Below are 16,079 nucleotides of genomic sequence, written 5' to 3' on the forward strand. Positions count from 1 at the left end.
GCAAAGTTAATCACATGGGAAACTATGCCCTGCGGTATGACCCCAGCTCAGAGAGGAGACACAGTCTGGTCTGCCTTGAGGCAGAGCATGATCTCATGGCAAATAGTTTTCTAATTCTGGAGCTGTTAACATCTAAAAAAGTAGGTATTACATTTATGCTAAACTGAGAATTTTCTGGAATGTGTTTAAGATGGATAGAATTTTACAGACACAGCTTATTTCTAACACCATAGCTAGCTGCTTGCTGAGTTGTATTTTCTTCCTGCAAGGCATAGTGAACAATGGTCTTCTGAAGATAATGTTGCCAGACTTTTTTAATTGCAAAATAACTTTTGTAGCCTCATTTTTGGGAAGAGCTGAACTGTTTCTGGAACTTGAAGGAAACAAACAAAGAAATCAAACCAAAAACATTATTCCGAGAAAAGTTCTTGTCATGGAATTAGTTCGTTGAAATAACTAAAGTTAGGCAAAGTTTTAAGTGTCAGAAAGCTGTGCCAAAAAACCCTGCTGACCTCTCTCATAATGTGATTTTTTTTTATTTGTTTTGTTTCTTTTTTCTCTCTAATGAGTTTTCATCTGTCCATACTTGATCACGTCCCAAGGAAAAAAAAAAAAGTACACTGCATAGTAGACATGGGGACTTTGTCCCAGTCTTCTGGAGGGAGGAGTAAACACTTCAAGTTTGTTTGTTGCATTCATTTGGGATTGCTGTTGGGATTGTTATCAGCAGGGACAGAACTTGCAACTGAGCTCCCTGTGTGCATGAAGTGACAGTGTCTGCCAGCTCCCAGGCTGTTCTCTGGCTGTTCTGTGTCCTTTGACTGTTCTGAGTCAGGGTTGGAGTGGAGGGCAAGGGTCAGAGTCTTCACTTAAAATTACTTCACTTCTTTGAAGTATTGGGATGATGGTTTAGAAGGGGAGTCCAGGAAACTGCAGTGTTCTTAGGCAGCCAGCAAGCAGGAGGAGGTTAGCAGAGGTGATGACTTGAGAAGCTTCATTCCAAAAAGGGAACTGAGGAGGAACTTGACTTGTGTGAATTTCTGCTGCCAGAAGAGACATCTCATGACCTGAGGAATTTTTTAGTCTAGCATAGGAGAGATTCAAGAACTCACCCATGAGTTCACTGTTCATGCTACAAAGCCAATTCAGTGAGTGTTAACTAGGAAAAAATCAACCATGAATTGAGATAAACTAGAATCAAGTTAATGGAAGCACTTACATGTTAGAAAAAACCAAAACAAAACAGCCTCTTGATTGAATTGAAATATGGCCAAATGAATACTTTGTGAAAATCCCTTTTTAGAGGTGGGTATGTTGAAGACTGTCTGGTAAGAAGGTCTACTGGATTTCGCTGTGGGATTGAAATGTAGAAATATTACTAATGTAAATAAAGGTATTTGCAGAGGGTGGCCATTGCATAACAATTTTTCAGTCACTACTAAAACCTGTCAAAGAGCTGGTGCAAAAGTCAGAACATACGCAGAGAGCAGATTCTCCATCCTGGCTGACTGCAGACTGGTGCAGGAGCATTGAGGGGAGACCCCAGGAACTATTTTTATTTAGATCTGACAGCTTTCAAAACAACCATCAGAAAGATTGGATTTTGAGCATCTAGACCACATGTTTCTGTGGGAGTAGAATGTCTAAATATTTGCTAAACCTTGTTTAAAATGATTGTTGTTGTACAGTGAAGGCTCTGAATCATAGCTGTGGAGGGTATCAGTTCTTTCTTATGGCTCTGGGAAGTTTTAGGGAAAATTGATCCCTGTGTGGGCAGAACAAAAATTGTAAGTAGTAAATAAAGTTTGCCTTCAAAGATTTTAATATCTTTTTCATTATATTGTTGCAGATTTGGTTCTGATGAGTTGAAAAAAGAGTTCCTGGCACCAAGTATAGCTGGAGATTTAGTGGCTTGCTTAGGAGTCAGCGAAACTGAAGCTGGGTCAGATGTTGCAAGTAAGTTAACGTAGCAAATTAAAATTTTAGACACCCTGGTATTTTAATGGAAAGAATCTGTTTTCTCTGACCTCAAGAAATACAAACGAAGGAAAGTCTGGTGTTGCAAGGGTAGAAAATAATATTCCAGGAGCAGTAACATATGCATCTGCTGCATCCCAAAGCAATCAGATTGAATGTATTTGTCAGTGAATCAATAACTATAAGCCTGTATAGGCTGTGCACAACCAATTGATATGCAGCTGTCATGCTGGCCCTGGATGTCTCCCACTGTTTGTCCTGCTGCCATCTTCCCTGTTCTGTCTGAGGTTGCCACTTGGCCTGGAACACTCCAGCATCTCCTGTACCTGCTCAGCCACCACCAGTTGTGAACATCTGTAGATGTTCATGATAGGGAGCTCTGAGCAGTTCATCTGTACTAAAGCCCTTAAAACAGACTGCTCCACTGATTGTGGGCAATTGCAGAGCTAGTCCATGCTGGAAATTATGACGTGATGCTTTCACAGTAGGTTTTTGTCATTCATTCTCACCTCAGACTCTTCCTTGTAATTGTAGTACTTTTCCATGTAAATCTATTAGCTTTGTTTTGGTTACTTTGCATACAATTATTTTATTTGTTTTAGTATATGTTTAAAAATATGGAGAAATGAAACTCTTATTCTGAGGTGCCTGAGGGAGTAGGTAGCTTGAACAATTTAATTAAAACAGTTACTGTAGAAAAAGCAAAAAATAATCACATCCAACTGTGAGTTTTCAACTTCAAGGAAAAAGGAATGACAAGAAGTCACTTGTATAGGTTTTGTTACTGGACATAGGATGGCTAAGTTGAACACAGTGTGCTCTTAGATATTACTGAGATCACATGTTCCTGCAGACAGAATTGCTGAGGCTGACAAGAGTTATTTTATCAGCAGAGTCCTACGTCCATCTCCTTGACCTAACTCAAGACAAATAGATAATTCAATGCTAGAGCAAGGGTGCAGCAGGTTGTTTTTAAGAGTTAATGGGGATAATGAAATAGTGGGACTAAATCTTCCTGCATAATCCATTGCTAATTTCCTTTCCAGTTAATTTATTTTGTTCATGAGAAAAAATCCATAATTTTATAGACTTGTTTTTCATTAAAGTAATTAGAGATTTTAATTTTGCAAATGAAGGACAGCATAATTTATTTTAATTAATGCCTCTAGTTTAATTAGATGATTATCAGAAATTTCTACACACTATGCTAGGTTTTGATGCAGTGTTCTAGATATTAAGTAACATAAATATTCTTTTAGCTGTGTGTTGTCTATAATCTAGATTAATTGGTGTGATACACTTAGAGTAGTAAAATGTAGCACCTGTTCACATGTGAAGTGTGGGGACACACTTCTGCCATGTGAGCCAGTATATTTTAAACTGCAGAGTGACAGAGGGTAAGGTATCTCTAGCTTCTGCCATTTCCAAAATTACAGAAGGTGGTGGAAACAGAGAAAAAAAAAAGAGGCTCTTTCTTACATGAGAAGTGAAAGGCACTTGGAATTAATTTATTCCAAATTCAGTAGAGCAAAAAGGATGTGTATGTATATATGTGTATATATATATGTTTATATATACATAAAAATGTCAAATCAATTTGAGGGAGCTCCTGTTGGCTTTAAAATGTAGTTGTTGTATGTTGCACATAGTATTGAACATTTACAAAAAAACTCATGCTGAGGTGGCTCAAGAAGCAAACCAGTACAGAACAGTTGTGATAGAAAGTGTCTGTCTTTAATTTCAGGATACTGGGTACACAACGCATACACATTCACTTTGGTTTTAACAATTTTGTCTCTTTCCCTTCCTCTACTGTTTGGCAATTTATGTAACATTTTGCTTGTGAATCTTGTGATTAATTATGCAGTTCCTCTTCATACAGGTTTGATGTTGAAATATTGTAAGACAGAGCAATAATTCTTACCACTTTATGCCTAAGTGCTTGTACATGACATGCTGAATTTCAAAAACCAAGATAATTTTTTCTCTTTCTGATCAAAACTTCAGCTGTCTGTGCTAGTGATCTCTCCCAAGCTGTTTCATTAGTTTCACTTTTCTTTTGAAGATCACTAATGGATATACTCAATAGTTTTGTACAAAAGCTGATATCCAAGGATGAGTTCCAGTAGTACCCTCCCTGCAAATTCTCACTTCCTCTTTTAATGCAACTTGATTCAATTTTCCCTTTGCCAAGTTCCTTACCCCCATGTCCACTTTTGCCCTGATTCCTATCTTTTCAAAATTTTAACTCATAGTTGCCTGGTAGCATTAGCTTTTGTTTGCTTGGATCCAACAAGATTTTTCCTGTCATGTTTTTCTCTAGAAAATAAATTTTTGCAATAAACAAATCACTTTTATTTGAAGGAAGCTACCACTGGTAAATTGAACTCTCATGTCTATCCAAACGTTTTCTGAGGCTGTGTAGGTTGCCAATACCAATGACCTGTGTTTTCACTGACCTTAATTTCTGTATACTCCTTTCCATAGATGTCTTGGTTTGTCAGCTATATTGTGAGTCTTTTTGTAATCTCATGTAAAATAGTGCTTTAGTTTTGAGGCATCCTCTATTTGCAGCATGTTTTTTCTCACTATTTTTCATTTCTGTAGATGAAACGTTGTTTAGTGTCTCAGTCTTCTTGGATTTTGTTGGTTTTCATCTGCAAAATTTAACTTAGTTTGACCTGTGGCAATTCTTAGCTTACGACCTCCAAACTGCAGCTTACTTTCATTAATCTCTTTTTTTCTCCTATAGGCAATCTCCTGTTTTTTGAAGTAATTTCTTATTCAGTTAGACTTGAAGCTATTTCATGCAAGTTTTCAGGGTTTTCTTCCTGTGAGGATGATGTACTTTCCATATATGTGTTCTTAATTTTTTTACTTTAAGGATGTATGTTGCCTGTCTTTGAGTACTGAGCTTAAAAGTTGAAGTCAAACTTGCCTCTTGTCAAATCTAATGAGCTGCATGCCTGGACTCACATGCACAGTGAAGAAAATTTAAATCTCAGATACGTTGTGCTTCAAATGGTGAAGTCACTGGTCCTGGCTGCCTATATGGTACTTGCTGTGTCACGTACCTCTTGATGATGCTTTCTGGTCCCCTTCCCTAGAAGAAACCCTCAGAGCATGCACCGTAGTTTTTTGAGTGTCAGGCACCACAGGTCCAGTGGTATGGAGCTGCCAAAAATAAGTTGTGGAATACCCACTGAAGTAGCCTTTTCCAAGAGGTGTGCTCTGCTAGGGAGAATATTTAGTCAAATGTTCCAAAGTATATTCACAGCCAATATCCCCTATACTGCATCCACCTGACTTGAGTAGTTTTTCAAAGCCTGTTGTATTTTAAACACAAAACTTACTCATTGGTCATCTGTCTTCTAATTAAAGAGAATCACCTCTTTGTAAATTGATTTTAAATAATTGTTTCACAAGTATTTGCAGCAAACTGTCAGGTGTCATATCTGGGAAAATACTTTAAAAGTTTCTATTTATAAGGCATTTATTCTTTAATCTGTATTTGGGTTGTTAGACCCTTGTGATGCCATGCTTGCAAAAAACTGTTTACACTTATGATAACATTACAGTGCTTACTGTTCCTCTGCAGACCTTCCATGGAACTTCTATCTAATCTCTCCCATAGCTGGCTGTTCCACAACAAAGGATGAATGATGTCAGTCTCTGTGTATGTTCCCATCCTTTTCACACTACTTGCGTACAGTGCCATAATCCTTATTCTGGCTCGTGTGTCCTTCATTTGTTATTTGGTCTCCATCTATATGACTGTCCAATGTCTGTGTCCGTGTACTACAAGCATCACTACTTTAGGTTCCTTCAGTTTGTTGGCCTTCACTGTTGTACATATTCCCTATCAAGGCCCTTGGACAGATTTGGCATAGTCCTTTCAATGACTGAATAGCTGTAAGGCTGTTTTAATCCGCATTAGTACTATCTCTTGCTGTTCATCATTATCCTCTTACAAGTTTCTGTATCTATAAATACATCTGCTATTCCCTTGTCCTAATATATTACACACTTTTCTCCCTCCATTTCCTCCTTTAGCAAGTCTTCAGCCATGCTGAACTCAGACCCATTTTATCTTGTACTTAAGGATCAGATCCTTTGTTCTGCTTTGGTTTATATTTAAAACATTCTTGCCTTTGGGAAGAAGGTTCATGTGCAGATTAAGATGTGTGCATATGAAGGTATAACCAGGTGATGAAAATGTTCCTGCCCACTTCACTTGGTGTCTGCTGCCTCCCTCAGTAGATGGGTTCTTAGGGGCTTTATAGTTGCATTAGATTTACAGGTGCTACTAGGAGTGTGTTATGATTCTCTCATACCATCACCTACTTCCAGCTAGATGTCTGTTGGAGATTCTTCCTCAGGTGGGCCTCTAATCGAAGAAATTAAATTTCAAGGGAAAGATAGCAGCCCTCTGGAAATTCTGCTGGAGTGTAAATAATAACTAATGATTCACTCAATCCGTCTGTTGCATCTAGGGCTGCCTGCAATGTGGTGTGAACACTCATGGATGAAAAATAAGATTGGTTTTGGCTGCCAGTTATAAATAGCAGGTAGTTAGAACTCCTGCACGTACAGACATTCTTAACATTTAGACTTGGCCTTTTGAAAGTTTATTAGTTTTGAATTGATTATTCCATTTTGACCAAGAACATTCAGGATCTGCGTGTGCATGTATCTTTGTGTATACACAGATATTGAGGGGGTTTTTTTGTTCAAGTCAGGAATCAGAATCAAAGAATGGCCTCATCAGTGACTCATATGCACAGTAACAGGAACTTGTAACAGGTCAACTTGGACTGAAATATTTCTGACCTGAGTTCTTGAGGACAAATTTACTTAGGGAAAGTTGTCTGCTTTCATCCACTGGGATCAAGACTCCACCTAAAGGAGAGTGAAAGAAATGGTCTGGTTTGCCTGGCTTGCCTTCAGGGAGTTTTCCAGATGGTTTGCCTTGTGCAGCCTGGAAGGGTTAGAGGACTTGGGGGTCATGAAATAACCCTAACAATAACCCTTCATTTCCTATGTTTTGGAATAGGTATCAAGACAACAGCTGTGAGAAAAGGTGATGAATATGTCATAAATGGTGGTAAGATGTGGACTACATCTGGGTGCCAAGCAGACTGGATGTGCCTGCTGGCAAACACCAGTGAAGGACCTCCCCATCGAAATAAATCTCTCATATGTCTGCCAATGAATCTACCTGGTAATAACATAGAACTCTTTTCTGTTTGATTGTATTGTTGGTTTTGTGTATGCCCAATAAAAGAAGGAAAGGTGTTTGACACAAAGGACTGCACCCATAAATCATCTTCTAAGTTAGTGTTTCACTCTCATACAAAATTGGTTCTGAAATGCATTTGCACACTACCAAAAAAATGTAGGGGACAAGACAAAGAGAGAAGACTTCATTTTGTGACTCACAAATATTATATTTGCTGAAAATTAATTTGTAGAAGTTTTTCAGATGCATTTGCATGGAAATGTTTCATAGCCTACTTTGAGAATAACTAGACAAGTCAATGACAAGGACAAATTTAATGCCTCAAAGAAATCATTAAAAATAGGGCCAACATTTTTTTTAAGGTTATAACATCCACTGTCTTTCAGTTTTGGAAAGGTTCTACTAAACTTTTATCTTGGTTTGCTATCCCTAAAAGGTATGAACGTGCAAATAGTTCTTAAAATAAATATCATACTAGTTTATTGCACAGATCTCTGATACCTATGAACTATATGTAAAATGTTCTTAACTTTTTTTTTCAATTTATGGAGAATTATTTTTCATCTTGTTGGCTTATTTCTTCAGAAAATATTGAAAGTGTTTCTTAAACATGAAAATGAAAGAATGGAGAGTTCAGAGATTTCAAACGAGGGGCAGAGGAGCCAGAGATGCCCTCCAGCTGCTCAGCCATGATGACTTAGTTATGCTTACTTGTTGAAAAATAATGAAAACAGGCCTATAAAATGAGGGGCTGCAATGCTGGACTTTGGGTGTTTCCTCAATACCAACCCTCCCCTTTGAGTGGTTTAGTGCTTGGATACAGAACTGGTGATTTTCTGTTCTCTCTCTCTTTTTATTTTCTTCCCTCCCCTTTGCTTTTCTCCCCCTTTTTTCCTTTTTAATTTATATGTATATATAAAAGCAGGTTAATAATAATAACAGATAAGTGATGAGGGAACATGTAAGTTAGAGCCAGAATCTCTGAATTTCCAGATAAACTCGTTTAACACCTATCTGTGTAAAGTTGTCCTTGTGATTTCTCATGAAAGGGTCAGAGTGAAAATGCAATATTACTTCTCTAAAATCAGTTTTCCCAAAACAACAAAGCACCCAATCCACTGTTAGAGATAGCTCCAAGTCAATTTCTGTATATTTGGTCTATTTTGCTTATTCCAAAGACATGCAAATAATGTAGCTTTATGGGGTGGTGTTCTTATATCACACTGCCTATACAAAGACCTTCTTTATCTTCAGTAAATAAGCTTAGAGCAGAAAAATAGCCTGAATTGCCTGAAGCTCTCTGCAGAGATGTAGAAGTCTTCCTAGAAACAAAAATTGCACTCCTTAGGGTGTATATGCTTGCATTCTTCTTTGTAATAGAGATATTTGTCTCCAAAAAAGTCCCTGTCCTAAGACTGGTGACCTTTTGATATGAAGTATCAAGTCGGTTGATTGTACTCAGTGGGTGGGTCATATCAGAAGTGAGATTTTTCAGGAAGACAAAGAGAAGTCTGAAAAGGCTGCCATTTGACACAGATGTGAGGAGGAAGCTCCAGCTGTCTTGATGCATCCTAAGGACGTCTGTCTGCCAATGATTGTGCTCCTTGGAGGGCAGCAGACCAAGACTGTATGGGAAGTGACTTGAGGACACCAGGGGATGATGCATTATGAAGTGTCTGAAGAGGTATTTATGTCAAAGCTCAAGTAAAAGTGCAATGAGGAATGAGTGTGTTTAGGTCTGGCCAACTGCTGCAGTCACCAGCTTATATGGCAGGGGAAGGAAGGGATCCATGGTGCAGCAGCAACTCATTCCTTGCTAGCAGCTGGAAGGACATGGGAGACTAATCTAGCATTTTCTGTTAAAATCTTAATTGTTTCATGCTTGTATAATGTGGAGATTTAAAAAAAAAAAAACGTTGCCAAGTCTAAGAGCTAATTATTAACTTCAACAGCTGGTAGTTAATTAGAGATATTAGGTGGGATTTTCTTTCTAATTGTAGGTGTGTAGTGTCTACTCTGAAGTGAAGCAAATTATGGTCTAGATTTGACAGTGCTGAACACATCTCTCATAAAGGAAATCTGGATAACTGCAGTGTGGATTCACAGTAGATACTCAAATTAGTTGAATACTCATACTAACAGTATCTTTAAAAAAAAAAACCAACAAACTTAATTTTTCATGTGATGAAAGAGAATCTCATAGGTTGTAAAATGTCTCTGTGTCAGAGATATAGACAAATGGCCTGCAGCTCTAATCTGCTGTTTGTGTGCTGGTTTGTCCTCTGGGTTCTCAGACAGCAGTAAGCTAGATTGCATGGAGGAGATAATAAAGAGAAGAGTGCCCAAGAAAGGGAAAAGAGCATGTTTCTTAGGTTGCAATTTAAAACCTGTCTCTTTCCATTTGTAATGGCCCTAAATGGTGTCAGGAGAAAGCGACTTACTTTCTCTCAAGATGGAATATGGGAAATAAAAGAGATTATCACAATGCTGGTGGAGTGGAAGAAAATGAAAAATCAGAGCTGCCTGGGAAGAGCTGTCCAGGAATAGATACAGCAATCCATCTCACTGATACTGGCACAAGTAGCACAAATAGCTCTGTTAGAGAGATTTTAGTAAATCAGACACTTGGCCTTGCTAGATTGAGATTTGTGTGTCATTGGATGACTTGTGATTTATTTAATACAGACAAACTCCAGGAGTTATCAGGGCAGATGATTCCTACTGCTTCTGGTAATTTTTAGCATATAATATCCCTTTACAAAGAGAATGAAGATTTTGATGCCCATGTTGTACCAAAGAGATGATTGTATATCATTTAAAAAAAAAAAAAACAAAACACCAAAAAAACCAAAGAGAAAATGTGAAGTATGTGCTTGTAATGGAGTGGGCACTACATGAGGCTGATGCAGTTTGGTTAAAATTATTTATTCTAAGACAGCATAGTTTAATCTAGAGGCAAATAAAACCACTAAGCCACAACAAAGGGGGGATGGTGCTCGATTCAGGAAACTTGAACACACAAACCCATCTGGAAGGAGGATGTATAGAAATCACTAACATATTCAGTTCCTCTAACCAAACCTTTAAGAGCTTTCTCAAATAGTTGTTGCCATCTGTGGATCTGGGAAGGTACACGATAGGATTGATTTAGCAATATAAAGAACTGGCAGCATACTATCATACTGTCATACTATTTCCAGCAGTTCTTAGTAAACCACCCACTTAGAAGAGCAGTAATTGCATCTTCATATGGGTAAGGAGCAGTGATTGCATAAAACCAGCTGGAAGTAGACGAAAGGCATGATCTCTCAGAGAAACCAAGCAGTAATATTCCAATGGGAAAAGATGTTCCAGAAATCACTTGGGCCTGTAAATGGTTCAGTGTGTGTTTAGCTCTGATTTAATACAGAAACAAGCCACAAATGCATTTTTTGCATGACTGGCTGCAAATTGCTGGAGATAATTTTCAATCCAAAAGTCAAAGATTTTTATACAGCTGCCCTGATTTTCTTCTTCTGTTGAACAGATATCAAAGTAAGTGTTCCTAACACGTAGTCTGCTTATAGATGGCTGATGGAAAAAAATCTTGAATGGAAGGTATGGAAGTCCATGTGGACATTATTCTGAGAGCAGTCTTAGCATTTGTAGATAGTGTCAGTGTTTCATCTTGGCTGAGAAAAGACATTTTCCATAACTTTACTCAATACATCTAAAGAGTGAATTTTAAGGAAATGACTGCCAGATTCTTCAGCCTGCAAAACCAGTTTCATGTGGCTGAAGTCAGTAGAAGCTGAGATATTCACTGAAAGCCATGAAAGGTGTCAAGGTACAAACAAGTGCATAGAGGAACTGCAGCAATCAGTGTGGTGGCCACATTCTACTAAGCTTTGCTAGAGGATTGAGAAAAACAGAATAAAGAAGAAAGTATTGCCAGAATACCTTCTCATCACAAAACATGTTAAGAGTACCATGTACATGAGTACTAAAATGTTTAGTTTTCTGCATCAACATCTATGCTTATTTGAAGAACTGCTTTTGCATGTATGACAGATGTAATCAACATGTTTTGCACAAATCCTCATACCTGGTTGTTGGCCTCAGTTTACGTCAGAAAATTCTTGACTTCCATCCCTAATATTTGCATTAATAGCAGCAAGGAGGTAAGAACTGAAGACAAGGGAATTGCTGCAAAAATCAGTGAGTGTCTGTTCAGTTCTGATGGAACAGTGAAAAGCCATGCTTGTATCTGAACAATAGCAAAAAAGAGCTTGCAGCTAGGAAAAAACAATGAGAAGGAGTCTGACTTGTTGAGATTAGGTAGCTAAAGTCTTATGTGGCCAAACCTGGAGCAACCAGGTAATCTCTGACAGATTGTTGCACGAGGGGTGAGAGTCAGTGCTGTGTAGAGAGGTCTGTGGGGAAGCACAGCCTCTTCACAGGAACATCCACATGAAAACACCTGAATTAGTTGTGATTGCTGTGAACCCTTCTGTGATTACTTAGATGAACTAAACAGTGTCTTGGGGCAATCATAAAATACATAGCTTAAAAAAAATTTGGAGTTCATATGGAATTGTTGGAAGCATTGATGGATTTGAGTCTAATTTTTCATTATTAGGAAAAAATGATGTGGTCTGATTATAAACTCTCTTCTACAGGTAGAAGACAAGATCAGGATAGGTTTGAAAGGGGAAGATAAATGTGGAAAAGAGGGAAGGAAGATTTCCAGGAGCAGAAGTTCTCTAGTTGCAGTTTAAAGCATAGCTCTGTTTTTGTCATTATTAAATACTTCTTTAATGTTTCACTGCAAAGCACGTACTCAAGTAAACACTGCTAAATTAAATTCTAGTATTTTATTATAGTACACTAAAAATCTAACACAAGCAAATAAATGTTTCAGGATGTTGAGGGAGTAAGATTATTGCTACTAGCGAATAATTAACTGGGGATATAACAAAACGTGAGACCTTTACAAATACAGTTTCTGATTTTCTAGTTAAATAAAATGGAAAAACTCTTAAAAGTAGGGTATGAGCTATTTTACTCTTAAATTCCAGAATACTGCTACATTTTTCCAAAGGGTAGGTTTCACTGTTTCACTCACACCTTCACATTGGCAAACTTTGCTCTGTTAAAATGCTGTACGTGTACATAATGCTTCTACTTTTTGTGGCCCTTCTAATACCCCTTTTTCCTTCAGGTATTCACATTGCTAAAAAGATAGACAAACTGGGCTTGAGATCATCAGACACGGCTCAGATCTTTTTTGAAGATGTAAGAGTCCCCTGCAAAAACCTCATCGGTGAGGAAGGAGTGGGCTTCATGTACCAGATGCTGCAGTTCCAAGAAGAGAGGCTGTGGGCAGCAGCCAGCAGTAAGTCATCCTTTGTGCTTCTTGGGCACAAGGGAAACAGGGGTCATGTCACCCTGAGCATGACTAACAGCACTTTCCTTTCATTGTAAATTGCAGTGACCTCTTACAATCTCTTTTTGAAAACTGTCAAAGCCTGGATGCAAGAAAATCTTCCCTTTGTGCAGGAAAACATGAAACAGAAAATATTTTGAGAGTCACCACAGATTTTGCCTTGTTCCTTTTTCTCAGTGCTTTTCTGCTGATAAGGAAATATGGCATCATGTTATGTCTGCTAAAAACATAGTACAAAGGCTATCAAAATACTGGCACAAAATAGAAGGACTATGACTTTTCCCAAAGTTCAGTAAACTATGGTGTTTATCCTAGATTTTAAAAAAAATCTACTTAGTGGCTGTGTAGAGAAATGACTCTTACAGGATGTAAGAGCCTTGTTTTGTGGATCTGTTTTATGTCTGTGCATTTTGGACGTAAGTGGTAGAGCACCAAATTCTGTTCCTTGACGTCTGTTCCATTACAGAGTTTCTGTTACTCTGAATTCAGGCTGTACTTGAATCCACATATTTGAGTTATACTGATTCTGGATATTCTAAGTAACCAGATGCAGGTCGGAATTGTCCACTAGCAGCATCTGAATCTTCTCCACTACTCCAGAGGGTTTGCTTTTTCAGCTTAAACATAATGTGGTTCGCTATAAGAAGATTGGTCCTCTTTAAATTTCAAGGTTGTGTAAATAATTTTACCATATTTGTGCTCTTGTGCATGCCCTGTCTGTTATTGAGAGTGGCTGGGGAAACAGGAATTCTCAGAAGTGTTTTTCTGATTTGGTGATTTCTTTTTGGTGATCAAATTAAAAAATCACTTCCTGTTGTGGGCTGATCAAAGACAAAATATTTTGGAGTTGAAATGCTTAAATTTATTTTTTATTTGGGCCAAAATTCTTAGTTCAACCTGAAATTAAATAGGAAATTTGAGGGTAGTTTTAGCAAAGAGTAAGAAGTTGGACTTGCCAGGCTGCCACTGCAGACTCTGGAAAGGAGATGTGGTTCTGCTGCTGGTCCTGCCTTCATAAAGATGGTTGCAGACTGCAAGGATGTGCAGAGTGCTTTTTTTATGCTCAATTTGGAGCCTAAGTTTAACAAAACAATCAGAACTCTGGACTGCAGTGATACTCTCCAGGCAGCAGAGTAGCCCACAGCATTACTCACGCTCCAGGCAAAAGTGACGCACATTGAGAGCACCAAAACACAGAGCCAGGCAGGTTAGGTCACTCCTGGTAAAACCACTGGCAGCTTGGTACTGTCCAACCTTGCACAACTACTCAGCAGTCACTATGCTCTGCCAGGAAGCGGGACACCAGGTTTCAGTTCTCCTTTTTGCTCAGAAAAAGAGCAAGCAACCCCAGCAACCCCTCAGCCTGGATGAGCAGCATGGGAGGGGCATCACTGCTCCCCTCTCCATGGCTGGGCAGGGGCTGTCTGGGAGGAAGAGGATTTGGGTGGTCACCAGGGGAGAGGAAGCTCCCTCCTGCAGCATGGTGGCTGGTGAATTATACCTTGCTGGGCCTCCTGGTCTTGCTTTTTTCCACTGTCTGATATAAAATGCATGAAAGCACTAGGAGCAGTTCTTCCCCAGTTGGTGATAATTCATGTGACGCTGAAAACCATCAGTCTGCTTTGAAACGCTTTAGGAACCAGTTCTGGCATTCACATTTTCACTGCTTCCTAAAACTTGGGAGAAGTGGTTGACTGACATTCTTTACTTTCTTTCCTTTTGGGGCGTAATTTTGTTTTGTTGCGTTTTGGGCGGGGTGGTGCTTAGAGTTTTGATTTTATGTATTTTTAGTGTCAGGTATCATGGGCTCCATTACATTCTTTTTGGTCAGATTTCAGAATGTTTGATTGGAGCTTCCTTCTTCACTTTTTTTTTTTCCCTTTTAAATTGGGTTTTCAGTCTAACGGATTTAAAACACAAATGGAAAACTTACTTGCTGGAACTGCAAAATTTGGTCCCAGGTGCGGTCTGTCTTTTCCTCTGAGTCCCATGCTACCCAAGGCACTGGTAGTGGTCACTTGCTTCACTGAATGAAAAGAGATGCTACATTTCTCTCCAGTGTTGTGACACTCTGTGAACACCATCCCTTTGTGGACCTGTTACACTGATCACAGGAAAAGACTGTTGCTATGGCAAGAAAGCAAACAGTTATTTTGTGAATTGCTTAACTGGGAAGCAAAGAGGGAATTGGATGTGTGAGAGACCAGAATGGCACTTTTTTAATGACTGCTATCTGCTCCTACCCTCTCAGTTTTTACGAGCACCGTTGAGTCACGCCGGCAGGCAGGATGAGAGAACCTTTTTTACATGGGCAATGCACGTCCTTTAGAGACAGATTGCTCAGCTGGGAGCTCACTGTACATCTCACTGAGAAAGTGATCAGGCCCAGCTTGGGAAAAATACATTAATTTTATTTTGGTTTTAAAAAAGAAGTAGCAAGGCTTGAGAAAAATACATTAATTTTATTTTGGTTTTAAAGAAGAAGTAGCAAGGCAAAGTGACTAGAAGTTTTAAGTGGAAAAAAAAATAATTTGGATGGAGATAGGAGGAAAAAATTATTCTGTATCTGTCAACTTCAAATATTTTCCCTGTTCTCGGCAGTGTAGTAGACTGTGCATTCCTTAGGCTGCCCCAGAGTGACCTTTCCTCCATGTGCTGTCAGCTAAAACCCATGGGGCCAAGTTTGTCTAAGGATATGGAGAACATCCTATGACAAAAGAGGAAACAAATATGCAGAAGAAAAAAAAATCAGGGAGGAAATTATTTTCACTGGTAAGAATGGCATTTCTCTATACTGATAGGACTGGTAAAGCATCATGTGCTATTATGTTGTACAAGTCTGTTGGCAGCTGTGGCATTCACAATAATTGCATTGCTGTTGGCTGCATAGCTGAGCTTTGCCATGTTAGAGCTCTGCTCCTGGCTCTAAAAGCCTGTAGGCATCTCATCACAGAATGGTTTTGGTTGAAAGAGACCTTGAAGATCATCACATCCAATCCCCTTAATGTGGGAAGGGACATCTTTCACTAGATCAGGTTACTCAAAACTTGGTCTAATATGACCTTGAACACTTTAATTATGGAGCATCCACAACTTCTTTGGGTAACCTGTTTCAGTGTGCCAGCACCCACACAGTTAATAATTTCTTCCTTATGTTCAATCTAAAACAACAGTTTAAAGCTGTTGTCCCTTGTCCTGCAACTACAGCTTTTGGTAAAAAATTTCCATCTTTCTTATAAACTCCCTTTATGTATTGCAATGGCAATGACGCTGCAATGAGGTCTCCCCAGAGCTTTCTCTTTTCCAACCAGAACAACCCCAACACTCTCAGCCTCGCTTGATAGGAGAGGTGTTCCAGCCCTCTGATCATGTTTGTGGCCTTCCTCTGGACAGGCTCCAACAGGTTCATATCCTTCCTGTGCTGAGACCCCCAGAGCT

General features: G+C 38.8%; 1 protein-coding gene across 1 annotated transcript in view; it reads left to right on the plus strand.

The window, feature by feature from the left end:
* Window positions 1-16,079, plus strand: part of LOC103528769 (probable acyl-CoA dehydrogenase 6) — a 71,497-nt gene that overhangs the window by 48,851 nt on the left and 6,567 nt on the right. The window contains exons 4-6 of the mRNA XM_030445221.1: window positions 1,850-1,956; window positions 7,031-7,198; window positions 12,417-12,590. Of these exons, the coding sequence (XP_030301081.1) occupies window positions 1,850-1,956; window positions 7,031-7,198; window positions 12,417-12,590 (449 nt within the window). The remainder of the gene's footprint in view (window positions 1-1,849; window positions 1,957-7,030; window positions 7,199-12,416; window positions 12,591-16,079) is intronic.

Source organism: Calypte anna, chromosome 2 (assembly GCF_003957555.1).
Source record: "Calypte anna isolate BGI_N300 chromosome 2, bCalAnn1_v1.p, whole genome shotgun sequence".
In the NCBI taxonomy this organism is placed as follows: domain Eukaryota; kingdom Metazoa; phylum Chordata; class Aves; order Apodiformes; family Trochilidae; genus Calypte; species Calypte anna.